The 27,833-nt window shown below is 41.8% G+C and overlaps 1 protein-coding gene across 1 annotated transcript in view; it reads right to left on the reverse strand.

Moving 5' to 3' along the window:
• Positions 1–27,833, reverse strand: part of sv2a (synaptic vesicle glycoprotein 2A) — a 67,239-nt gene that overhangs the window by 24,029 nt on the left and 15,377 nt on the right. The window contains exon 2 of the mRNA XM_012969548.3: positions 6,223–7,036. Coding sequence (XP_012825002.1) covers positions 6,223–6,805 — 583 coding nt within the window. The 5' untranslated portion in view covers positions 6,806–7,036. The remainder of the gene's footprint in view (positions 1–6,222; positions 7,037–27,833) is intronic.

Consider the following 27,833-nt stretch of genomic DNA (forward strand, 5'->3'; position numbering starts at 1 on the left):
CCAACTAAGATATAATTACCCCTTATTGGGGGCAGAACAGCCCTATTGGGTTTATTTCATGGTTAAATGATTCCCTTTTCTCTGTAATAATAAAACAGTACCTGTACTTGATCCCAACTAAGATATAATTACCCCTTATTGGGGGCAGAACAGCCCTATTGGGTTTATTTCATGGTTAAATGATTCCCTTTTCTCTGTAATAATAAAACAATACCTGTACTTGATCCCAACTAAAATATAATAAATCCTTATTGCAGGCAAAATGGGTTTATTTAATATTGAAATGATTTTTAGAAGACTTAAGTTACGAAGATCCAAATTACGGAAAGATCCCTTATTGGGAAAACCCAGGTCCCGAGCATTCTGGATAAGAGGTCCCATACCTGTACTAGAATCTCCCTCTTTATACATATATCCTTCTTTTTCCCTATTTCTCTGGATTCTATCCCCCTTTCCTATCACCTCCTGGCTACATTTAACCCCCATTGCATTTGAAATTCAATTCGTGGAGAAAAAATGTTCTAATCAATTTGCAGGTTTTCCCATACAGCTTATTGGAGCTTTTGCATTACAAACCATGGGAAACTTGTGTGTGAGTTCAGGATCTCATCGGTTAGAAATAACCTTCACCTATTTAATTTCTCAAACAAACTTTATCTTTTTTTCCCTTAATATTCCCTTGTTCTCTCCTTTCCTTCCTGCGTCAGTCTCTCCATCTCTCATTCTGCTCCAATTCGGAGTAAGCTGCATACTAAAGAGCGATGCCTATTTACTTACAGGGGTGCACAATAGCTGGAGGGACGGGGGGGCAAACGTAGTTTTTTTGCAGCAGATCAATGTGAAGCTAGCAATTTATCCTGATAATGATCCCTTATGAGACAGCCCATCAGCAGAACAAACCCTCTAATGCTTTCTGTTACGTTGCTGGCAATTACAGCATTCAGTGCATATGACAAACAGCTTGCAAATACAATACGAGCCATGCCTGTGCCACTGGAGAACATGGAAACAGGCTCAGCGTCCCCCTGCACATACTAATTAATGGCAGTGTTAATCGTTAGGCAGGTAGTCTGCATGTTAACCACTTGCTGGCTGCACACTGGGCTTGCTCCAGAGGATATTGCAGGTTTGTGTTGGACCTGTCTGCTAGATGCTTGGCACAGGAGCTTCAAGTCTTTCTCATAGGCAGATTTGGAAAGAGCTATGGAAATTATCTGTTATATATAGTGCTTGAGAAATATTATACCCCTGTACCAGTGGAGCTTACAATCTATGGTCCCCATAACACTAGGGGTTTTATCAGGAGCCAATTACCCTGTTTTGGAGGGAACCAGAGCCACCCCATGTGGAACATACAAACAGATAGTGCCCAAGCCCAAGCTGCCTGGTAAACACTGCCATTGCAGTTAGTTAAGAATAATATAATGATGAGGGGATATCAACTTCCTGTCTAATAGTGAGCTCATAATTATGATGATGAGGGGATATCATCAACTTCCTGTCTAAAAGTGAGTTCATAATTATGATGATGAGGGGATATCATCAACTTCCTGTCTAAAAGTGAGCTCATAATTATGATGACGAGGGGATATCATCAACTTCCTGTCTAAAAGTGAGTTCATAATTATGATGACGAGGGGATATCATCAACTTCCTGTCTAAAAGTGAGTTCATAATTATGATGATGAGGGGATATCATCAACTTCCTGTCTAAAAGTGAGCTCATAATTATGATGATGAGGGGATATCATCAACTTCCTGTCTAAAAGTGAGTTCATAATTATGATGATGAGGGGATATCATCAACTTCCTGTCTAAAAGTGAGCTCATAATTATGATGACGAGGGGATATCATCAACTTCCTGTCTAACAGTGAGCTCATAATTATGATGATGAGGGGATATCATCAACTTCCTGTCTAACAGTGAGCTTATAATTATGATGACGAGGGGATATCCTCAACTTCCTGTCTAACAGTGAGCTCATAATTATGATGATGAGGGGATATCATCAACTTCCTGTCTAACAGTGAGCTCATAATTATGATGACGAGGGGATATCATCAACTTCCTGTCTAACAGTGAGCTCATAATTATGATGACAAGGGGATATCAACTTCCTGTCTAACAGTGAGCTCATAATTATGATGACGAGGGGATATCATCAACTTCCTGTCTAACAGTGAGCTCATAATTATGATAACAATGGGATACCCTCAACTTCCTGTCAAACAATAAGACTTATGACACCATTTTTTTTTTTTTTTTGCTAATATTCTTTCCCAGCATTTTATTTCTAGCACATAGGGTGCCCAGTGCTGTTGGTGGAGCACTTTGATTCACCCTTAACCTCTTGTTCCTCACTTCTCAGTCTTTCCCCATCATTTGTCTTTCACCTTTTTTCTTTCCCAGGGGCTGGACTATTTTTCACGCTTATAGATATTCTCATGGTCAATCATGCATGGTTAGTGAGATGTCTTCTCAAGGAATCCTGTTTTCCAGCCATCGTGACTCTTCCATGACTTCCATGGCTCGGTAACCACTCAGAATAATGGAGTGTGAGATATCAGCCCGAGCACATAAATGTCCTCTCTATGAATTTTGATTAGGGTGGGAGTAAAACCATGGTGTAGCCCCTAATATATTGATTTATCTGTGACTGCATAGGCGCACAAGAGAGGGGAGCCATGTAACGTGCCGGGCTTCGGAGGTGACCTACTTCTGATAGAGCAGGCAATGCAGTCATTTCAATCAGCCCACTTGCACTGCTCCACGTCTCCTCGATTTGCAAAGGTTCCTCTCCTTCGCTAGTCACTTAGATTTGTGTGGGGGCGTTTGGATGAATCTGCTGGAGCCGGCAGTAACCATTCCAGCCGTTGGACGCATTCCCAGCTCAGCTGCCACCCAAAAGAGCCTCCAACATGAAATGGGTCGGCCAAAGCCAGAAACGCGTCACGTTGATCCTGCTATTGCTCTGTTAATTAAAGCTTATTCCTTATTATAAAATAAAACCACTTGTCCTCCTGACTCATTCTGCTCCTTGTTTGGCTTCTCGGTGTTAATTAGAACCATCAGAATAATCCCCATCAAACATAGATGTTCCTTGCTCCAGCTTCTGATATTAGCAGACCTGCCGGGGGGAGCTTTTTGGAAAGATAAGTTGCCGGCAGTGGGAGATTTATTGCAACCAATAAGCTGTTTGTTTTTAAACAGGTGACCAGTAAATGCTACCTGTTGGTTGGTTGCTATGGGTTATTGCTCCTGGGCAAACTTTTATTACATAACCCCCTTAATATATAATGTTTTGTTAAAATAAATACAATATATTATAGGAATAGTGAATTCAGTATGGTGTAGACATTGAGATACTAGGGCCATTTGCAATTGGTCTTCTTAATTGTGACTGTGTGGGAGTTGCACACATCTGCCACATTGTACCTTTCTCTATCCTTATATTTAAACCAATACTGTCATGGGAAAACCATGTTCTTTTCAAACCCCATCAGTTAATAGAGCTTCTCCAGCAGAATCCTGCATTGTAATCTGTTTTACCCATGGGGCTAGCCATATTCTTCATTTCCCAGGGTGCCACAGCCATGTGACCTGTGCTCTGATAAACTTCACTCACACTTTACTGCTGCGCTGCAAGTTGGAGTGATATCCCCCCCCCTCCCAGCAGCCGATCAGCAGAACAATGGGAAGGGAGCAAGATAGCAGCTCCCAGTAGGTATCAGAATAGCACTCAATAGTAAGAAATCCAAGTCCGGCTTGGGACTCCTCCAGTTACATGGGAGTAGGAGAAACAATAGGTTAGCTGAAAGCAGTTCTAATGTGTAGCGCCGGCTGAAAGCTCAGACTCAGGCACAATGCACTGAGATGGCGCCTACACACCAATATTACAGCTACAAATACATTTGTTGGTTCAAGAATAAAACTTTAAATGGCAGAGGGAATTATTTGCTATGTAAACAGTGTCATTTAGAAATCAACAGTACCCCATAAAAATCATGGCAGAATCCCAGTAAGATGCTATGTGAGTTTTGTTCCCTGTAGCGCTCATTGATATAAAATACTAAATAATTATCTTAGATTGAAAAGTGATTATATTTATGTTTTCTATGCCTCCCTGCCCTCACCCACGTGGGGAATTTGGGAACAGAGAATTTCTGCATGACACAAAAGGTTATTCCGCCCTGTGGTTGATAAGAGACTTATGGGAAGTCTTCATTGTTCAGAAATAGCAATCTCTATGGAAATTGAATTGTGGTCGCTCAGCTGTGATGTTCACCCATGATAAACTAGGAGAATAAACAGAATTTCTACACCCCTCCCTATGGCGGCGGGTAGCGGTTATAGCAGTAGTTGCTGTATCACTGGCTGAGCCATTAGAGGTCATGCATTATGCACCACTGTGCTTAGGGAAAGGCACGGGAGCAAATCTTCTCCCAGCTGGAAATAAGGATAAACCAATCGATAACCCTCGCTGTTTGAAAGGGAGATTTTTAGCCAATTGGAATATCTTTGTATGGTGGGAGTTCATGCTGTATGAATGAGGTAGTAATGGCTGTACACTTGCCCTTCAATTCAGCAGGAAAAGCCCCCTAAGTTTGCTCATAGCCTGTACAGAGAGATACCATAAAACTATGGCAGCATAGGGATTCCCCTGTACTAAGCACAATTCAGCAGGAACAGCCCCCTAAGTTTGCTCATAGCCTGTACAGAGAGATACCATAAAACTATGGCACATAGGGATTCCCCTGTACTAAGCACAATTCAGCAGGAACAGCCCCCTAAGTTTGCTCATAGCCTGTACAGAGAGATACCATAAAACTATGGCAGCATAGGGATTCCCCTGTACTAAGCACAATTTAGCAGGAACAGCCCCTAAGTTTGCTCATATCCTGTACAGAGAGATACCATAAAACTATACCAGCAAAGCCATTACAGTGTATAAAGGACTTGTAAGCAATAGATTTAATTTACTTCTGTGAAAAACACTGTAAAATAGACTGGTGTTAAGCAGTATCCTCTACAGTTTTTATGCTTAATTGGAAGAGGACCTAACAGTACTAACACCCCCTAACTGGCCTTCAGGCTGGGCCCCCTTAGCCCATAACAAGGTTACAGATATATAGAAACATTGGGGTAACAGTCACCCTGCTATAGTTCCAGGGGTACCCAGGGCACAAATAAGCACTCACCCCAAATCCCCCCCTAACTGGCCTTCAGGCTGGGCCCCCTTAGCCCATAACAAGGTTACAGATATATGGAAACATTGGGGTAACAGTCACCCTGCTATAGTTCCAGGGGTACCCAGGGCACAAATAAGCACTCACCCCAAGTCCCTCCCTAACTGGCCTTCAGGCTGGGCCCCCTTAGCCCATAACAAGGTTACAGATATATAGAAACATTGGGGTAACAGTCACCCTGCTATAGTTCCAGGGGTACCCAGGGCACAAATAAGCACTCACCCCAAATCCCCCCCCCTAACTGGCCTTCAGGCTGGGCCCCCTTAGCTCATAACAAGGTTACAGATATATAGAAACATTGGGGTAACAGTCACCCTGCTATAGTTCCAGGGGTACCCAGGGCACAAATAAGCACTCACCCCAAATCCCCCCCCTAACTGGCCTTCAGGCTGGGCCCCCTTAGCCCATAACAAGGTTACAGATATAGAGAAACATTGGGGTAACAGTCACCCTGCTATAGTTCCAGGGGTACTCAGGGCACAAATAAGCCCTTAGGCTGGTTGCCATCCACTGCTTTGGTCCATTATAGGAGGACCAGCCTGACAGCCTTAGCTAAGTTGTAGGTTAAAGCTATAAAAGGGTTAGATGGCACATGGGGATGCAATAAAATGCTTTCCTGCTGGCAGTAATGGGAAAACATAACCATTGCTCCATTTTTCCAAAGTCGTCTCGCAATTTCAGGGGACTTTGGAAAAACAAAATAAGGGCAGAACATATACTGTTATCGTTGCCACCATCTCCATTCATTGCAGAGGGCTTGGAGAGTTATTATTTTATGCAGAGAAAAGGGAATTCCATTATTTTTAATGGAAAGTGGTTACAACTCTAGGGGTAAATAGTAGTCGTTGAAGTCCCCCTTGGAGGTCCCCCCTTTGGTTTAGTCCTCACTTATCTCATAACATGGTTCAGGTGGAGACAATCTAACAGACAATGAGGTAATGTATTAAGGTGCAAATATAATATTTAGAACTTACCCAGCATGCCTTTATTGGAGTCAGATAAACACATGTCTTTCTCTGCACTCGGCAGCACAAATCCCACCACAAAAATCTCCACGCCGTCGGCCATCAAGGCAAGTCCAAGAACAAAATAGAGAGTCCACTGAAAGCGCCCGTGCCCGCACTCCTGTAGGATCACCTCATATTGCTGAGCCAGTTCCTCCTTGTCCTTTTTCCTTTGACCTTCCAAATCATTGAAGTCTTTGAATTCCGTAACAAGCTGCTGGTTGTTTGCGAGGTGATCTCCCTTCATGGAGTCAGCCCGAGGAATACCTTGATACTCCCCCTCATAAATTTCATCGTCTTCATCGTGCCCCTCGGTGGCATCACTAGAGGCTCCTTCCTCGTCATTAAGAGGGTCGCCCCGGTAATATCCATCTTGTGGCTGGTAATCGTCATCATCGTCTTCCTCAAATCTTGTATAAGATCGCTTTGTGTACTCGTCCTGCATCTTGTCCACGCCCTTGCCCACTTTTTTGGCCGCATGTCTCTTGACTTCCTTCGCAATATCTTTAGCTCCTCGAATAAAGGCAGTCCGGTCTCTGTACGTATCCTCCATGGTTGAATGCTACAAAGCCCTACCTAAGGATTGTAATCTTGGAATTATGCTAAAATGCCGACTTGTTACTTCTCAGCCCAAAATGCCCGAGGCGTAACCTTCTTTCTAGGGAGAGCAGCAATGTTAGATATGTTCAAGGTGAGTTGCTCCTTTCCAGTACCGGCGTTGATCTGTGTGATTAATTATCATACTTTGCTGGGTCTGTTCAGATACTAGAAGGTCCTTCAGGTCCTACAAAATATTAAGAACACAGACCAATGAGGATAAACTTATTTAAATGCAATACTATGTAAAAAATGAAAACAAACTTGAAGAATCCCATAATTGGCCAACTTGGTGGGTTCCATGAGAAAAACTTAGTCTAAGTATTAGTATTTCTTAGTTTATCTCATGAAAATGCAATAGAAGTCTTTGGGAAAGGTCTCATTGATATGAATCTGGCCCATGATACCAAAAGCAGTTTAAAACAAATACACACCCCGCTATAACTGCCGCCATCTTGCCCCCTTGACGTATTGTGGGCTTATTGTTCCTTGTTTGCAACCAATCACCCTTCATTGATTTGACATTATGATTTTTCATTAGCTAGACGAGCTACAAACATTAAATGACACCGTCTCATAATGTTGCCAGTGCAAAAGCAAATTTCTGTCACCCTGCCAGGTAAAAACCTTACATTGCATGAGCATGGCGGAACGTTCTTCAGTGGCTAAGCATGGTGCTGTAGATATAGATCTCAATTAAAGATCTTTTTGATAGAATAATTACATTTCTTTCCCAGGACTAAAGATGCAGCCTCGCTTATGTTATCCAGAGTGCTCCATAACATATCACCATTATATACACAAATTATTATGATTCTGTGCCGTACTGTTAAATTTAGGAATATGATGGTTACTTATTCTGAAAACTCAGATTAACAAGCCTGGCTGTCGTATAAACATTCACATACTGTTTACGTGACTATGCTTTGCAGCGTCAAACATCCTGATGAACCTCTGAATGCCAAAGTATTTATGTAATACAATGATTCCTATCACTCTCAGTCAGTAGTAGATACAAGGCCTACTAGTAGATGCAAAAGGCCTATCCTGTATGCCAGTGCTGTCCAACTGGCGGCCCGCAGGCCGCATGCGGCCCGCGACCCCCCTCTGTGTGGCCCCCCACCTGTCTGGCTGCTTTGATGGCTTACCTTTGAGTAAGCATTAAATGGTATCAGTACTGAGATTAACTGCCCCCCCTGCATGGTTCTCACCTCAGATTCAGGCTGTAATCCCTCTGTATTGTTTAAAAATGTAATCCCCTGTGTTTTTCACATCTTTTAATACCTGCATTGTTCACCCCCTGCAGTGTTCACACCTCAGGCTCAGGCTGTAATCACCCCCATTGTTCACTTCTTCACACCTCAGACATAGGTACTGTAGGCACAGTATGGCACATACAGCCAGCATAGGGCAGGTAGAGTATGGCACACACAGGCAGCATAGGTCAGGGAGGGTATGGCACACACAGGAAGGGTAGGGCAGGCAGAGTATGGCACACACAGGAAGGGTAGGGCAGGCAGAGTATGGCACACACAGGCAGGGTAGGGCAGGCAGAGTATGGCACACACAGGCAGGGTAGGACAGGCAGAGTATGGCACACACAGGCAGCATAGGGCAGGCAGAGTATGGCACACACAGGCAGGGTAGGGCAGGCAGAGTATGGCACACACAGGCAGCATAGGGAAGGCAGAGTATGGCACACACAGGCAGGGTAGGACAGGCAGAGTATGGCACACACAGACAGCATAGGGAAGGCAGAGTGCTGACTGTGTGTGCCATACTCTGCTTGCCCTATGCTGCTTGTGGGAGGTGAACCTGGCAGGGGTTTGTTGTGGGAGTTTGTTAGCAGTTGGAAATAGACATTAAATGGTCCCTAAGGTGTGTAATTATGTACTTGGGGTTGCTCTGCTATCCACAGGGGAGGACGAGGCATATGGAATTTAAGGGTATATCTTAATATGACATAATTCTTTCACATATGAATGATGGTTGATATCCCCACAGTAAGGACCAAGCATTTGGGATTTTGCTGTGCTACCACCATTGTGATAAAATAGGTGTGGTTTGAAGTGGGTGTGGTTTCAAAAAGGGGAGTGGTCAAAACTGGCTTCTATTAGCGGCCCTCCACCATGTATGCTAGAGAATTTCCGGCCCTCGGCACCGTAGAAGTTGGACAGCACTGCTGTACGCTATCCAACCAAGCGGCCAGGAGCCAAACAGATGGATTCTGTATAAGGGGCCACACATGGTATTGACAGATTTCTTTGGTTACGTTGATTAGGGCCCGAAGATCCCAACAGCAGTGAACTGGCCAACATGATGCACCAGCAGATGGACTTATCAAACCTGTCTGATTAAAGAATATCCATGGATAACTATGGTACTATTGGTTAAAATGAAAAAACAGCAGCACTCCGGAAATGTTGTAGAAAAAAGTGACTTTATTCAAGTGCACACAGCTGTGTGCATTTGAGTAAAGTCACTTTTTTCTACAACATTTCCGGAGTGCTGCTGTTTTTTCATTTTATCCTGGATATTGTTTTACCCTGGCTGAGGGTTCAGCTTGCACCTGGGGCTACAACTAGCCGGTTTGTCCATTGTGTAGCACACCTTAATCAATTTATGGTACTATTGGTTGGGACCAGCATTCACCTACCCAAAAAGTACAAAACTTTAGGGGTCATTTATAAACTGGAAAGCAGGGTACAAAATGTTCAATATGCCATTTTGTACCCTGTTTCTAGGTTAAATAAGTTGCTGTAGGTCTCAGAACACAGAGACCCTTTGCCACCCCCATTAATACAGTGCTGTGCCGCCTGGATTTGGCAGCGCTGTATTTTTGAGGGGCGGGTGAAGGGTAACAGTGGAGTTAATAGTCAAAGTCCCTAATACACATACTAGAGTCAGTTTAATCAGGAACCAATTAACCTGCCTGTATGTTTCTGGAGGGTGTGGGGAACACACAAACTCCTTGCAGTGCTCTGGGTGGAATGGAACCTAGGACACCAGGGCTGCACCAGTTATGGGCACCATCATGGCCAAAAACCAAAGTGTGTACAATGAGGAGCTGTTGTTTCCAGGATATTTTAGGTTAAAAACAGTCCCTTTTGGATTAATAGAGAGGCTGAGAGTCGATATGCACAGCGTGTCTCCAGGAATGCCAGAGGCGAGAACACATAGTCGCTGGAAATAAGCTGAGAGAAATTCATTGCACCAGGAAGAATTCATTATGAGAGGATTGGAAATGAAGTAGGTCGGCCTCCAGTGCAGGGAGATAAGCACAGAATTATGGGAAGAGAAAACGCAGAAGGAGGGGGACACATATTATGGGGGCTCAGCACTTTACATCAGGGATGCCTAAATCTTGCCTAATGCCTTACATCGGAAATGTCCAAGTTGCAGCTTTTCTGTATTTATCTGGAAAAGAAGGGGGCCCCTGGGTATATAAAGATATATATCTGATGGGGGGGGTAATGACAAAAATTGAGAGTTTATTGTTCCTCGTATTTATTGTGCTCTTCTAGCCTTTCAAATGATTGTCTAATCTCACGTTACAGTTTTATGGCAAATACTGTATCTAACAAACAACTGGTACAAAATAATATATCTTTTGTAGTTTAACATTGTCCCCCCCACCCAAGGGGCCTTACATGCCCTGCGGCACAGGGAAATGCCCTTCCTGCCCTGATTACCAGGTTGTAACATTTGAATGGCTGCGTTACTGGCTGCGTTACTGGCTGCAGGTCCCATTCTTTCCGCACTGCCCTGAATGTGCTGAGGCTGTTTGGTACATTAGCATCCCTTGCTCCGACGTACAGATTGCCCAATGATGTGTGCACACTGTTTATCCTGCCTTTTTAGCAGAAATCTTTTGCTTTACAGTTTTATTCTTTTTGTTACCGTAGCCTTTGCCCATTTCCCCTGCTATTCCCACCCAAACCTACCAACAACTATTGCATCTTTCCAGGGGAATCCCAGATGTAGAAATAATCTGTGGACCTACTAAGTGCAGATAAGTCTGATCGGGGAAAAGATAGATATGGAACAGTCCAACATGTTCAGTATGCAGACAGCGATGTCCTTGAACCTTATTACTGCTGCCCCCCCCCAAGTCCTTTAATCTCCATTTCTTTTCCTCTGCTGTTAAATTGGCCATAGACAGGCAAATTCAAGCTGCCAATTCGGCCACTTCAGGCCAAATCAACAGCTTATCTGCCCCTGTATGGGCCTTCCCCCACCTTCTCCACAGCAGATACCTGGTTGAAAACCTCCCAGAAATCATGTCTTTTCAAAAATCCCATTGGTGCGTTGATGCAGACCTGCATAGTCCTGCGTTATGATTGGATCATTAATACAGCATATCTTCCCATGCCCCTCCCACTAACTGCTGCTCATACCTACCCAGCAGGACCAAGGCCCACCAGGATTTGCCCAGTTGGCCAATGCAACCCTGGATAATGCATATAAAGGATAGTTTTAAAGCAGTGCTAGGTGTGTAGCATGAGGTATGCCAATACCTACTGTTTAAGAAGGCTCTCACTGTATGTCTTGCATTGTGAAGGGGTCTTCAGGTCTTTATGACCTTATAGCAGGACCTGGGGATTTCTGGATAAGGGGTCTTTCCATAATTTGGATTTTTTCTAAAAAGTCTCAGAGAAAAAACACTATGGGGCTGATTTACTAACCCACGAATCCGACCCGAATTGGAAAAGTTCCGACTTGAAAACGAACATTTTGCGACTTTTTCGTATGTTTTGCGATTTTTTCGGATTCTGTACGAATTTTTCGTTACCAATACGATTTTTGCGTAAAAACGCGAGTTTTTCGTATCCATTACGAAAGTTGCGTAAAAAGTTGCGCATTTTGCGTAGCGTTAAAACTTACGCGAAAAGTTGCGCATTTTTCGTAGCGTTAAAACTTAACGCTACGAAAAATGCGCAACTTTTCGCGTAAGTTTTAACGCTACGCAAAATGCGCAACTTTTTACGCAACTTTCGTAATGGATAGGAAAACTCGCGTTTTTACGCAAAAATCGTATTGGATCCGAAAAATTCGTAAAGAATCCGAAAAAATCGCAAAACATACGAAAAAATCGCAAAGTACCGATCATTACGAAAAAAACGCAATCGGACTCCATTCGACCCGTTCGTGGGTAAGTAAATCAGCCCCTATGGGTTTAAATGGCTAATAATCCGAATTTGACAATTACACTTGGCACGTTCATGTAGAAGTCAATGGCAAAGGTCCCTTCCCTCCTTAAAAACTACTGTTTTATTATTACAGAAATGTATATATTTTTTATATTTATATTTATTAGATTATAATAGAGCCTGTTGGAGATGGGCTTCCCATAATTTGGATCCTATACTGCTCTTCGTATGGTTTCCTTCTGTTTAGCCTGTGGGGTGATTAGTCAGATACACTAGTATGGCCAACAAAAGGGGACGGAAGTTGGCTAATAACAAACCAAAATGAGGCAGAAGTCAATGGGCAGCAACCCTTTTCATGATTTTTAATGTAATAATATGGATTGGAACAGTTCCCTAAGCCCCGCCCCCTGTTCCCCTGCTGATCTGGCTGGCTACTTTGCGACTCAAATAAAATGTAACAGTAGTCGCCTGCCCTCAGCCTTCAGCCTGCGTCCTCCCAATCCCACAATTCCCTGCACACGTGATGTCAATAAGGAAAGGAACATCACAGTGCAATGCATTGTGGGTTATGTAGTTCCTGCATGCTGTCTGTAAGCTGTGGAGAAGTTGTTTCAAATTGTAACATCAATGTTTTAGTCCCTCCTTCCCTGCCAGGATTTCACATGATGCAGAAAGAGAAGAACTGTTTTGCAGCTGGATTTCAGCATATAAAATGGTATTTTTTCATACTTTTTGAAGGAACAGATTACTTTGCTCGTGTGATGCCATCACTGGGCAATATGGGCTCACTGTTGCCGCGGGGCCAGACTAAATAGGTACCGGCGGGTAAGGTCAGTGTAATGAGATACAGGAAAGTGAGAGTTATATAGGAAATCAAGTAAAAACCACTATAAATGACAGGTATTCTATTTACGAGCACAAAGCAAACATTTGTTTAGTTCGCACTTGGCAAAAAGCAAAGCGCAGGCAAAAAGCAGCCGGCAGGGGAATCGCCTGGGACCATATAGCCTCTTTAAATAATAGCCATTTAATTATAGGACAGAAAACAGCAGCCGAGGCTGTTAAATGAGTGTGGAGCAGTGCAACTATACAGCGACGCAGGGATTCAGCCTCCCTTTATGGGACTGTGCTCTCTAATACATCATTGTGGCAACTTGTGTGTCTGGATCAATAAAGTATATAGTGAGGGGGAAATGCCAGAAAAATTCATTCTCTTTTGTCTCTTCCCTTCTTTCTGCTATGGCTACCCATTCTATTTCTCTCACTGCACCGTTCTCCTTCATGCCAAAGGCAGTAAATTAAACTGAGTAGTAGCGAGGCTGCCTGATGGCTTAAAGGATTAAAGTACAGCCTGGTATTCCTCAGATAAGTTTGAGTTTCTGTTCCATGTCCAAATGCAATGTCAAAATATACTCTTACTTTATTTGTTTGTTTTCATTAACATTTCATGAAATGTATATTTTTATAAATGGCTGATGTCAGTTTCTGATGGTAATATCCTTATCATTTACAGTAGGGGGTACATTATCCCTTATAATACATGAGTGATACTCAGAGTTCCCTGTATAACTCAGCCTGCAGCCTTGTGCCTTTATATGGGCACAGAACCCCTCAGTGACTGCTAATATCCTTATCATTTACAGTAGGGGGTACATTATCCCTTATAATACATGAGTGATACTCAGAGTTCCCTGTATAACTCAGCCTGCAGCCTTGTGCCTTTATATGGGCACAGAACCCCTCAGTGACTGCTAATATCCTTATCATTTACAGTAGGGGGTACATTATCCCTTATAATACATGAGTGATACTCAGAGTTCCCTGTATAACTCAGCCTGCAGCCTTGTGCCTTTATATGGGCACAGAACCCCTCAGTGACTGCTAATATCCTTATCATTTACAGTAGGGGGTACATTATCCCTTATAATACATGAGTGATACTCAGAGTTCCCTGTATAACTCAGCCTGCAGCCTTGTGCCTTTATATGGGCACAGAACCCCTCAGTGACTGCTAATATCCTTATCATTTACAGTAGGGGGTACATTATCCCTTATAATACATGAGTGATACTCAGAGTTCCCTGTATAACTCAGCCTGCAGCCTTGTGCCTTTATATGGGCACAGAACCCCTTAAGGGTAAGAACTGTAGACCATCTTGGAGTAAATGAGGGGGCAATGCCAAGGGTTTCCACCTTATCCAAGGCACTAATATAACACGTACAAGTATTTGGTATCCAGATTGTTTATGTGTCTAGTTTAAAAGAAGTGGCAGCTCTGCTGCACAAAAACTGCAGTCCGTGTTTTTTCTATTGATGTTCATTGGTGGTGGGTTGAAGCTGCAGAACTCACTGCAGAAACCAGTTGCAGTTAATATGCCTCTGTTGCTATTGGCCTAAATCAGCATTGCTTAACCTGACAGAATCAAATACACCCTCATTGTCACTTACTGTCTCATCCCATAGTAAGCACTTGAGAGAAACTGATAACCTCTAAAACTGCAGAGAGTCTGACCTACTAGAGCTTACGTTTAAATTATAACTACAGGGCTTGATATATAAGAATCTGAGAATCCTCCCTATTCCATAGCTGAATGTACTATAATCTGCCATGGCTGCACCCGAGAGGGAATAGTAAGGAAAATGTAAATGGCTGCCCCCGGGCTACTGGAATGCAGTACATTCAGGGCTATCCATCTAATGCCAGGGAACAGACTCAGTGCCATACTGCATATCACTTTCAGGCACCCATTATTGGTGATATGATCCTATACTTGCCCCTAAGAATGTACAATATACTGTATTTACTCGAGTATAAGCCTAGTTTTTCAGCACCCAAAATGTGCTGAAAAAGTCACCCTCGGCTTATACTCGAGTCGGGTGCCATGGGTCCCTCTAGACTAGCACCCTCTCTCCTTTGTGTGCAAATTAGGCCACCTGCAACCAGACCCTCCAGTGCCCTGGCCTAGGCTCCCACTAGCAATACTTATTTCCCCTTACATCTCCTCCGGGACCGGGTCTGCTGCCAGTTTGCCAATGTGCAATGAGCGTGGGGTAGAACTCATATTGTTTTTGTTGACCCTCTTCTCCACTTACAGAGCTAGTTTACTGTTTTTCTTTGAAATAAATATTGAAAAACATATTCCCCACTGATGCCTCAATTAATGTAATTTTATTGGTATTTATTTTGATTATTAAAACTTAGCAGTAGCTGCTGTATTTCCCACCCTAGGCTTATACTCGAGTCAATAAGTTTTTCCAGTTTTCTTAGGTAAAATTAGGTACCTCGGCTTATATTCGGATCGGCTTATACTCGAGTATATATGGTACATAGTAACATAGTAACGTAGTAACTTGGGTTGAAAAAAGACAAACGTCCATCACGTTCAACCATAAAAATACAGCAACGAGTCTTTTATACAGACCCCTGCATCCTCAGCTCCTTTTCTGACTGTGACAGATACTTGAAGTAGTAAGCTGGCTTGTATGTATTTGATCTTTTGCCTGCACAGAGGTGATGTACCTGTATGTTATTTATATGTTTATATGTCTTTCTGTAGTACAGCGCTGCTGAATATGTTGGTGCTTTAGTTATCTTTGTGCAGTTGCATCTTTTCCTCCCTGAGCAGGGAAGCATGGAGGTGAATGCACCATCGGAATATTTCTCTTATGTCTCCGTGCCAGCTCTGGGTCCCTGCATGGGGCTTCTGGCCGCAGTGTAGTTCTGCAGCTCCACTACACAAATAATCTGTTTGCTCCACCTTAATCCATACCCAGCCAAATGGTACCCACACAGGGCTGCGCGTGGCACTTCCAGTCTGACACAGGAGAGAGTGATAACGTCATACAGGTATAGGACCTGTTATCCAGAATGCTCAGAACCAAGGGTATTCCGGATATGGGATCTTCATACCTTAACTCTACTAAGAAATTAATAAAACATTAATTAAACCCAATAGGATTATTTTACATCCAGTTAGGATTAATTATATCTTAGTTGGGATCAAAAACAAAGCACTGTTTTAATTTTACAGAGAAAAAGGAAATCAGTTTTAAAAATCTGAATTATTTGATTAAAATGGGGTCTATGGGAGACAGGCTTTCTGTAATTTGGAGCTTTCTGGATATCAGGTTACCGGATAACGGATCCCATACCTGTACTATAATCAGGGCCATCTCTAGTTCTATAGCAGTGTTGGGGGTCTTGTGGGGTCTTTCTGTAATTTAGATCTCCATACCTTAAGTCTACTAAAAAATCAATAAAACATTAATTAACCCCAGGTACTGTTTTATTATTACAGAGAAAAGGGAATCATTTAACCATTAAATAAACCCAATAGGGCTGTTCTGCCCCCAATAAGGGGTAATTATATCTTAGTTGGGATCAAGTACAGGTACTGTTTTATTATTACAGAGAAAAAGGAATCATTTAACCATTAAATAAACCCAATAGGGCTGTTCTGCCCCAATAAGGGGTAATTATATCTTAGTTGGGATCAAGTACAGGTACTGTTTTATTATTACAGAGAAAAGGGAATCATTTAACCATGAAATAAACCCAATAGGGCTGTTCTGCCCCAATAAGGATTAATTATATCTTAGTTGGGATCAAGTACAGGTACTGTTTTATTATTACAGAGAAAAAAGGAATCAGTTTTAAAATTCTGAATTATTTGATTAAAATGGAGTCTATGGGAGACGGGCTTTCCATAATTTGGAGCTTTCTGGATAATGGGGGGGTCACTATGCTGTATGAGGTGGGACAATTGGCAGACTGTAAAATGGTGGACTGGGCAGGGAAATAGGCAGATCACAATCAGCATCCTAATGGGTAAAGGAAGGGAGGGAATTAAAAATTTAAGGGCAAGTACATTACCAGTAAATTTGTAATACCAGTGCCAGCCCTAGCCTGTGATTTACCGGCTCGGCTAGTCCAATACCAGCCAGGGGGCAACCCTATCTGCAGCTCAATCTCCCAGCTGGCAGGGTATGAGACTGAAGAGAAATATTACTCTCTAAAAGCCAAGGCATCTTAATTAGTTTGGGTTCATTTTCCCTTTCCAATCCCAGGAAATAGCATGTGTCTATACATTGATTCCCAGGGCCGACCCAGGCGTTACACGAACAAAAGCATCGAGCTGACACTCAAACAACGGGGCTCTGATTTATTTCAACATAATTCCATGAAATTTGCCCGCCCCGGCTTCACATTCCTTATCATCCTGCCACAACCGACAAACAACAAGTGGTGGCGTTAAATAAAGCGTCCCCGTGCCAGTACATACGGAGTGATAATATTGTAGGGAAAACAGTGAGTCATCCAAACAGCCTGTCGTAGCCGCAGTTGCACTGGGGAGATACAGCCCCTTTCCTGCCAATGGCACATGAATAATGGGGATACATTCACGCTGCATACTAACGAAGGGACGATTAGCGGCTGTTTTACTTGCCTTCCCAGAAGGTGCTGCTAGCCAGTCCCACTTGCTATATTAAACACAAAGCTGTTATGAGCGTAATAAACTGTAGAAATTAAATGTAGTGAAATGGGGTGTTGTGTTGTGAAATGGGAATTGTGTGGTTTGAAGCCAAATACGTGCAGCGGGTGTAGGGTTGCGCCAAGCAAATTCACCATAGCTGTAAATTGTGGTACAGGTATGGGATTCGTTATTCGGAAACCCGATATCCAGAAAGCTCTGAATTACGGAAAGCCTGTCTCCCATAGACTCCATTTTAATCAAATAATTCAGATTTTTAAAATTGATTTCCTTTTTCTCTGTAAAAATAAAACAGTACTTTGTGTTTGATCCCAACTAAGATGTAATTACCCCTTATTGGGGGCAGAACAGCCCTATTGGGTTTATTTAATGGTTAAATTATTCCCTTTTCTCTGTAATAATAAAACAGTACCTGTACTTGATCCCAACTAAGATATAATTACCCCTTATTGGGGGCAGAACAGCCCTATTGGGTTTATTTAATGGTTAAATGATTCCCTTTTCTCTGTAATAATAAAACAGTACCTGTACTTGATCCCAACTAAGATATAATTACCCCTTATTGGGGGTAGAACAGTCCTATTGGGTTTATTTCATGGTTAAATGATTCCCTTTTCTCTGTAATAATAAAACAGTACCTGTACTTGATCCCAACTAAGATATAATTACCCCTTATTGGGGGCAGAACAGCCCTATTGGGTTTATTTCATGGTTAAATGATTCCTTTTTCTCTGTAATAATAAAACAGTACCTGTACTTGATCCCACCTAAGATATAATTACTCCTTATTGGGGCAGAACAGCCCTATTGGGTTTATTTAATGGTTAAATGATTCCCTTTTCTCTGTAATAATAAAACAGTACCTGTACTTGATCCCAACTAAGATATAATTAATCCTTACTGGATGCAAAATAATCCTATTGAGTTTAATTAATGTTTTATTGATTTTTTAATACACTTAAGGTATGAAGATCCAAATTACGGAAAGACCCCTTATCTGGAATACCCTTGGTCCCGAGCATTCTGGATAATGGGTCCTATACTTGTAGTTGATCTTAACCACGTGGACTACAAAGGGTAGCAAAGAGTGTTCGTTAAAGGAAATCATAGAACCCACAAGTGGCCAGCTGGGCATATACACAGTAACAGAGCCGGGCAAGTAGTATTTGCCTCCATGGCTACAGTTATATATTCATGTATAAATTGTATGTTGTGCCCACCCAAAGTGAGCCCACCTAAGAGCAGGGAAGGGATGCCATTGGAGCACCCTTTGGGAAAGAATCCCGGACCAGTTCCTCTAAGGTTGAAGACACACTGAGCTACTAGTAGCAGCTACTTTTTCACGGCTACTAAACTCCAGAAAATACTTTGCCATAGGCTATACTGAGAATAGCCTCTGTTAAAACACATGTAGAGACAGTTATCAGTAAATAATCTGCATAATCTGCATTGTCTATTTTAGTAGCCACGACAAGTAGTTGCTACTAGTTACTACAGATCAGTTACTGCCAATGGAAAAACAGGACATTATAAGCCACTTCCCTCATTTGCCATGATCACTCCCTGCCATCTACCCTCTAATAATACCTACCTTTTTCAACCCCACAAATTGTAGCTGTCTGCCTAATCCTACTGGGAGATAAAGTCATTGGCCAGTTTTATCAGCTTTGGTGCAATTATATCAGTGGTGGTCAAATGTGAAGCTTTCAAAAGTATCTTGGGACCCGGACATATCCTGAAGTCATTGCTTTTCCTTCTCAAATATAGGCTTGATCCTTCCTGTATTCCAAGAACCATCTTTTTTCCAAACTTTAGTCTTACTTTCATACATGTCTCTGTGCTTTGTGTCTTACCAGGACAAACAGAAAATAAGTAGCCGTGCAAGCAGAAAAAGTCAACATAAACAAACATAGTCCACATAAATATATTATATATTATATTAAAGACCAGTCTATTGGGGGTCATTTCTACTTCCACATATATTGGTGTGCTTTATTTCATACTAAGAATTAAATACAGTCACATGACAAACAGGAAATAAGTTGCCATGCAGGCAGAAAAAAGCCACTATATAAATAAATATAGTAAGAGCAGTCTATTGGGGGTCATTTCTACTTCCACATATATTGGTGTGCATTATTTCATACCAGGAAGTAAATACAGTCACATGACAATCAGGGAATAAGTTGCCATGCAAGCAGAAAAAAAACCACTAAATTAATAAATAAAGTAAGACCAGTCTATTGGGGGTCATTTCTACTTTATCATAAATTGGTTTGCTTTATTTCATACCAGGAATTAAATACAGTCACATGACAATCAGCGAATAAGTTGCCATGCAAGCAGAAAAAAAACACTAAATAAATAAATATAGTAATACCAGTCTATTGGGGGTCATTTCTACTTTCAGATATATTGGTGTGCTTTATTTCATACCAGGAAGTAAATATAGTCACATGACAATCAGGGAATAAGTTGCCATGCAAGCAGAAAAAAAACACTAAATAAATAAATATAGTAAGACCAGTCTATTGGGGGTCATTTCTACTTTCACATATATTGGTGTGCTTTATTTCATACCAGGAAGTAAATACAGTCACATGACAATCAGGGAATAAGTTGCCATGCAAGCAGAAAAAAGCCACTATATAAATAAATATAGTAAGACCAGTCTATTGGGGGTCATTTCTACTTCCACATATATTGGTGTGCATTATTTCATACCAGGAAGTAAATACAGTCACATGACAATCAGGGAATAAGTTGCCATGCAAGCAGAAAAAAAACACTAAATAAATAAATATAGTAAGACCAGTCTATTGGGGGTCATTTCTACTTTCACATATATTGGTGTGCTTTATTTCATACCAGGAAGTAAATACAGTCACATGACAATCAGGGAATAAGTTGCCATGCAAGCAGAAAAAAGCCACTATATAAATAAATATAGTAAGACCAGTCTATTGGGGGTCATTTCTACTTCCACATATATTGGTGTGCATTATTTCATACCAGGAAGTAAATACAGTCACATGACAATCAGGGAATAAGTTGCCATGCAAGCAGAAAAAAAACACTAAATAAATAAATAAATAGAAAAAAAAGACCAGTCTATTGGGGTTTTCGAAAACACAAGAGACATTTTATTCTGATGAAGCCCCACAACAACGCCACTGTTCCGGTGGGGCCATTTTGTGCAATGACACATTCACTGCATTGCTCAGTGCGCACACACACACACACCCAGCTGACCCTCTTCCATCAAAAGCATTTTCCATCTCCCTCAATAAAACAAGTCTATTTTTCCACCTCAGGAGGAAATAAGCATCTTGAAGGCACAGCGAGTGGGGGGGGATGGGCTAAATCATCGGTTTGTGAGCCTTACAGAGATTCCCCAGCCTGTCGCCATGACAACCCCAGTCAGTGATAAAAACCTGTAAAGACAAGCGTTTAATCAATCCTCTTAACCAATCATTTCTAACCCTCTCCCCACCGGATTTTGCATTATCATCCATTTAATTAGCACGCCGCTTCTCTTGGGGTTTTTTTTATAAAGTGTTCTGTGGTACCAGCGTGCAAACATACACTGCGCCGTACCGTGCAGCTCCCATAGTGCACTGCTCTCAGAACTGGAATTTAAAATGCTGACTAGCAGGAAGGGTCAGTGACCCCCTGTAACTGAAATGCAAATGTATTGTTTGTCAGGCAATTTTTAAATTTATTTTCAAATGTCATCTATTCATCTTCCAGTGTGTCATTTAAATGGCCGTTTGGTTGTTAAAATGACCTTAGGCTAAGGGCACATGGATCATATACACCAGTGGAGAAAATGACCACGGGCAATTAGCCTTAGAGATCCCTGGTTGCTAAGCTCAGTGACGATAGCAACAGGACAGGAACAGGAATAAAAAAATTATTTCTAAAGATATATTATAAAAAAAAATTACCCTTTATCAGTATGGGAGGAGGGACTGTTTGCGTTGGGCCATCTCGGATTTTTTTGCAGGGGGTGGAGGGCTGGCACACAAAAGTTACGCTACTGACTCCTGGTATACAGGTATAGAACCCATTATCCAGAATGCTAAGGGCCAACAGTATAGGACTGTTTTGCATCCAATAAGGATTATTTATATCTTAGTTGGGATCAAGTACAGGTACTGTTTTATTATTACAGAGAAAAGGGAATCATTTAACCATGAAATAAACCCAATAGGGCTGTTCTGCCCCAATAAGGGGTAATTATATCTTAGTTGGGATCAAGTACAGGTACTGTTTTATTATTACAGAGAAAAGGGAATCATTTAACCATGAAATAAACCCAATAGGGCTGTTCTGCCCCCAATAAGGGGTAATTATATCTTAGTTGGGATCAAGTACAGGTACTGTTTTATTATTACAGAGAAAAGGGAATCATTTAACCATTAAATAAACCCAATAGGGCTGTTCTGCCCCAATAAGGGGTAATTATATCTTAGTTGGGATCAAGTACAGGTACTGTTTTATTATTACAGAGAAAAGGGAATCATTTAACCATTAAATAAACCCAATAGGGCTGTTCTGCCCCCAATAAGGGGTAATTATATCTTAGTTGGGATCAAGTACAGGTACTGTTTTATTATTACAGAGAAAAGGGAATCATTTAACCATGAAATAAACCCAATAGGACTGTTCTGCCCCCAATAAGGGGTAATTATATCTTAGTTGGGATCAAGTACAGGTACTGTTTTATTATTACAGAGAAAAGAGAATCATTTAACCATTAAATAAAACCAATAGGGCTGTTCTGCCCCCAATAAGGGGTAATTATATCTTAGTTGGGATCAAGTACAGGTACTGTTTTATTATTACAGAGAAAAGAGAATCATTTAACCATTAAATAAACCCAATAGGGCTGTTCTGCCCCCAATAAGGGGTAATTATATCTTAGTTGGGATCAAGTACAGGTACTGTTTTATTATTACAGAGAAAAGAGAAAAATGTTTTAAAAATCTGAATTATTTAATTAAAATGTAGTCTATTGGAGGTGGGCCTTCCGTAATTCAGAGCTTTTTGAATAACGGATCCCATACCTGTACTTGGTAAGTTATTATTTACAATATTTTTCTGCCATTACACTGAAGTTCGCTTATTCATTTTTTCTGCAAACTCCCTATCCCAGAAGTCTTAGTAATCAGCTGACTGTCACACATTACAACAAATCTGGCACAGGTCTAGTGTCTTTTGAATTATGAGTGGTAAGAATGTGTTCCTTCAAGAATCAGAGGTTTAATGAAGAGGCACAAACTCTATAAAATCTATATCCCACAAGTGTAATCACAGAGAATTAGGTTATTCTGACAGAGTGCACGACATCCAAACCACAAATCTGTTTAAATGTAAAAGTCTCCTATGCCAGAAACTCAATCAGAGACTACTTGTCAGGCAAACAAACAGGGAACAATAAATCTAGTGGCTTCGAAAGCAGTATAAATGCAAGTCTGGGCTTTGTGTAAAATGTCATTACCCAGAATCCCTGCCTGCAGGTCCATAGCTGCATCTCAGAGAAGGCAATAAGCAGATTAAGGAACATGCATAAACATTATGGATTGAATGATGTGGCTATGGATGAGTACAGTGTCAGAAAACACATACAGTATCTAGAAGAAATATATTATTTCACTATGCAGTTGGTTCCAGATGTGTGTGTGTATGTGTATGTGCATATATTCATTATTATAAGGGTTTAGGTTTACCATAATGAAAATTCAAAGGCTTTGCCATCAGAACCATATAATATCACAACCATATAAAGGCACAAGGCTGCAGGATGAGTTATACAGGGAACTCTGAGTATCACTCATGTATTATAAGGGATAATGTACCCCCTACTGTAAATGATAAGGATATTAGCAGTCACTGAGGGGTTCTGTGCCCATATAAAGGCACAAGGCTGCAGGCTGAGTTATACAGGGAACTCTGAGTATCACTCATGTATTATAAGGGATAATGTACCCCCTACTGTAAATGATAAGGATATTAGCAGTCACTGAGGGGTTCTGTGCCCATATAAAGGCACAAGGCTGCAGGCTGAGTTATACAGGGAACTCTGAGTATCACTCATGTATTATAAGGGATAATGTACCCCCTACTGTAAATGATAAGGATATTAGCAGTCACTGAGGGGTTCTGTGACCATATAAAGGCACAAGGCTGCAGGCTGAGTTATACAGGGAACTCTGAGTATCACTCATGTATTATAAGGGATAATGTACCCCCTACTGTAAATGATAAGGATATTAGCAGTCACTGAAGGGTTCTGTGACCATATAAAGGTACAAGGCTGCAGGCTGAGTTATACAGGGAACTCTGATGGCGTTAATAGTTTCCATACTCCCCCATGATCCAAGCGAGTGGTAGGGTCGTAATTCCAACATTGAACTGCCCGCAGTTTATCAAGAAATCTATTGGCCATGCCCTTGGTTCTCCTTGATACTGCTGCAGTCGCAGGCTCAGCATTCACACCTCCCTGCTGTGACAAACGTGTGTTTTCTATTACCTCGCTCACAAAGAGCTGGGCACGGGGAGGGAAATTGTCTCTGCAGCATATGGAGCTGTGTCAGCAAAGCTGTCTTTAGGGTGGTGCAAATTGGGACAATTTCCTTGGTGAGCCCAACACCCTGGCACCCCCATAAGCAGGAGTTCTCAGGGGGCAAATAGTAGGGATAGCTGGCTTAGTGAGCAATATAGTCTGCCTTCTGCATATCTGAGAAATAATCTGATTTCTGATCAGTCATGTTATCTGAACTGATTACTAATCAGACAAGGGATCCCCAGCACCTTGTGCCCCTGCTGCTCCTTAGCTTGCACATCTGAGTTCCTTGTTGCTAGGGACCTTGCCAGAGGATACCACATCCTCCCCACCCAGTGTATACAATGCTGCTATATGCAGGCAGCACTGCCATAAAGCAATGCCATGTTGTGGTCATAAATAAATGCTTAAGCCGTCTTTGGAAACATGCCCTAGGTGATACAAGCACAAGTAGCAACTCCAAACTGAAATTTGTCTGCTAAAGGTATATATTAAATTATAAACATAACATTTCCACTATACATTGGGTTATATTTCAAGCAGCCATCAATCAATAATGAGAAGGAATTTTAGAATGGTAGCATTTGTCCCTGGTGTCTTTAAAGCTTTTTCCTCTGCCCTTGAGTCATTTAAGTGCTGTGCTATAGAAGGGTCTAGAGTTCCATACAAATTCTGGGAAGGCACTTATGATCATTGCTGCCCCGTTTAACATTTCAGGATCCCCATTTGCATTGATTTGTTGATCGGGGGTGACTGTCATGGCTGCCATGTGTAACCTTGAGATGGGGAACTGACATATATAAGGGCATAGCCCTGCTTACTTCTATGAAGATAAAAAGAGCAATAGGTTCGTAAACAATTAAAACCTTTCTGAAATTAGCTTTGTTTCTGTGAGGTGTAATCAACGTGAGCAATAAAGAAAAATATTGGGGGCCGTAGCAAGAACATCTGTGAGGGAGAGTTTTGACCCCTAAAGGTAGACATGTATGGGCAAATAACACTGTCCCTTCTAATGTGCTTGGGAGCACCCCATTTTGGTCCTTTGCAACGTTTATTTGGACTGCACCATTTTACCTTCTTTGTTTATCTACTATAAAAAGCCCTAGAGAGCAAGCATAGGCCAGTAAAATGTTCCTAATGCTCAGAATTTCCATTCATTAAGTCCCGAGAGCAGAAGCCACCGGCGCTGTCGCTCTGACTCCTACCTTATTGGCTTTTATTTGCTCTCAAGGACCTGCTGAAGTGTTAATTGATCTAAGTCCCTAGCATTGTGCTGGAGAATATGCACCATTCTGATTAAAATCAAAGGCAGACTCAGCTTGGCTAGGTTTCTCTCTGACCTTCTCCTGATTATACAAGAGCATTGGGCCAATATTTAATGATAACTTTCCAGTGCAATTTTTTTATGCTTATTTTTTTGCACTTTATAAAAAGCTATTAGACCTTATTAGAAGGCAATCACCTGTCAGCACTGGTACAGGCAAGTTAATGTTTAACCTGCTAACAGTTACAACAAGCTTCAAAGTAACCAAGGCATTTGATGTCACAATTGAGATTCTGGAATCTTTCACTGATCTTTCCACCTTGAGGTGGGCAATATCAGGCTGATAGAATGGCTTGGCCCAAGAGCAAAACAAAGTTTTGCAGGTTATCGGGACAAGGACGTCATCAACAATTACATCTGGTCCTCAATCTGACGGCATAATCAAACCTGCCGATCAATATCTGCCCAATTTTTGGCCAGATATCAGTTGTGCAGGCCTGTTGGATGGCACCATATATGGCCAAGTCCTGGACCAAGTCAGCAGCTTTTTTTGGCTTGTGTATGGCCACTGCATGTCTAGGCATCCCTTGTCTTATATCAGTGATCCCCAACCAGTGGCTCTGGGCAACATGTTGCTCCCCAACCCCTTGGATGTTGCTCTCAGTGCCCCCAAACCAGGGAGTTATTTTTGAATTCCAGTGACCGGTGACCCGTAGCAGGGCGTAGGGAGGCAGGGGCATGACAGCGACGGGGGGGTAGCAAGCCACTCCCAGCTAGCTTGGGGATTGGTTGATTTGAATGGCTGTAGGTAGGGGTTATATAAGGGGGGTATGTGCTTTCCCGCTCTCAGTTCCATTTTAGGCAGTACAGGAGAACGCCCACCCTCCCTCCCCAAAACAGGTGAGTTGGTTTTATAGTTGGGCGGGGTAGTTGAGTCCGGGAACCAATGGTGGCATGGTTATTGGTAGTTGGCTCGCCTGGCACCTCAGGGGTAAGGAGGTGTGTCAGGAAGTGAGTTTGCTGAGGAGTAGGTGGTCCCGGGCTAGGATGGCAGCTGGCAGCGCTAGTGGCGTTGTGCAGTTATTGGTTTGTTGCGGTTGTTTGTTATACAAACGTTTAAGTTATCATATGTTCATGATATGTATATTATATCTTCATATTATGTTTGATATGTTTATATATGTTTATGTTATACTATTTGTTTATGGTATGTTTTAAATTAAACTTCAGTTGTTAATAAATGTTCTGCGGCCCCTTTTCATCCAAAATCTGGTGTCCGTGTATTCCTTCTGGGATTGGAGGGATAGAAGGGGTGGTGTTAGATTGACAAGGGGTGGAGCAAGTCCCAACGATGCGTCTGTCATGACTTAGGGGCAAGTTTTGGTTGAATAAAAACAAGATTTCCTACCAAATAAAGCCCCTGTAAGCTGATAGGGTGCATAGAGGCCCCTAATAGCCAATCACAGCCCTTATTTGGCTCCTCCATGAACTTTTATGGTGCTTGCGTTGCTCCCCGAATCTTTTTACATTTGTCTGTGGCTCACAAGTAAAAAAGGTTGGGGATCCCTGTCTTATATTCATGCACATTTTAGAAGAGGCACATTATCCCTATTAATGCCTGATGTCACTACTTTGCTGTTTTAGGATACTGGTACCTGAAATAAAACAGCAGTTAGACATCCATGCCTTCTATTTCCATAGCGTATATAAATATTATTCACATTCACATTTTATTGGTTCTCTCCTTATCAAGGAATAATACATACACTAAGTCATACTGAGCTGTTACGTTTTCAGTACTGACATCAGTAAAAGCGACAAAGTCTAAATCTCAGCTCCTCTTGCTACGCACATAGCTAGCTCAGTACTCCCACGCATGCAGCCCCCCTGTCACTCTCCCTCTGCCTACGTATGCAGTGAGAGCTGAGATCTCCCTCAGATACACACAAGGTGACTTCCCCTACTATGCTGCTTGCAGTGCTGCTGCAGTATTTAGAATTTGACATATTTGGGGGGGGCAAAATCTCTCTGGGATGCACACCTTAACAAAACATAGTAATATTATTAAAAAGGGAAAAAATGCATACACTATGGACACAATCATAGAAAAATAAATGCTAGAAAGGAGTCTGTAACTTTCAGTAAAGCATGGGTTACCGTGCTTTATAACTGACATTCTAATCTAGACCTTATTTACCAACACTGGGCAAATTTGCCCCATGCAGTAGCCATAGGAACCAATCAGCAATTAGCTGTCTGTTGTATTGGAATAACGAAAGCAAAACATTGATTGGTTGCTATGAGGTATTGCACCAGGGTTAATTTGCCCAGGGTTAATAAATGAGCCCAAAAGTGTTTATAAATGTGCGTATAAACTACAGTGGCCAGGATCATATTTAAAACCAGTGTAGGGTTTATCTTTTTTTTCAAGATTGTTTCACACTAGTTCTGTATGGGTACCATAACTCTCAAAAACTACTGTAAAGCTGTACTATAATTTTTTTTTATAT

This window comes from Xenopus tropicalis, chromosome 8 (assembly GCF_000004195.4).
Source record: "Xenopus tropicalis strain Nigerian chromosome 8, UCB_Xtro_10.0, whole genome shotgun sequence".
NCBI classification, from domain to species: domain Eukaryota; kingdom Metazoa; phylum Chordata; class Amphibia; order Anura; family Pipidae; genus Xenopus; species Xenopus tropicalis.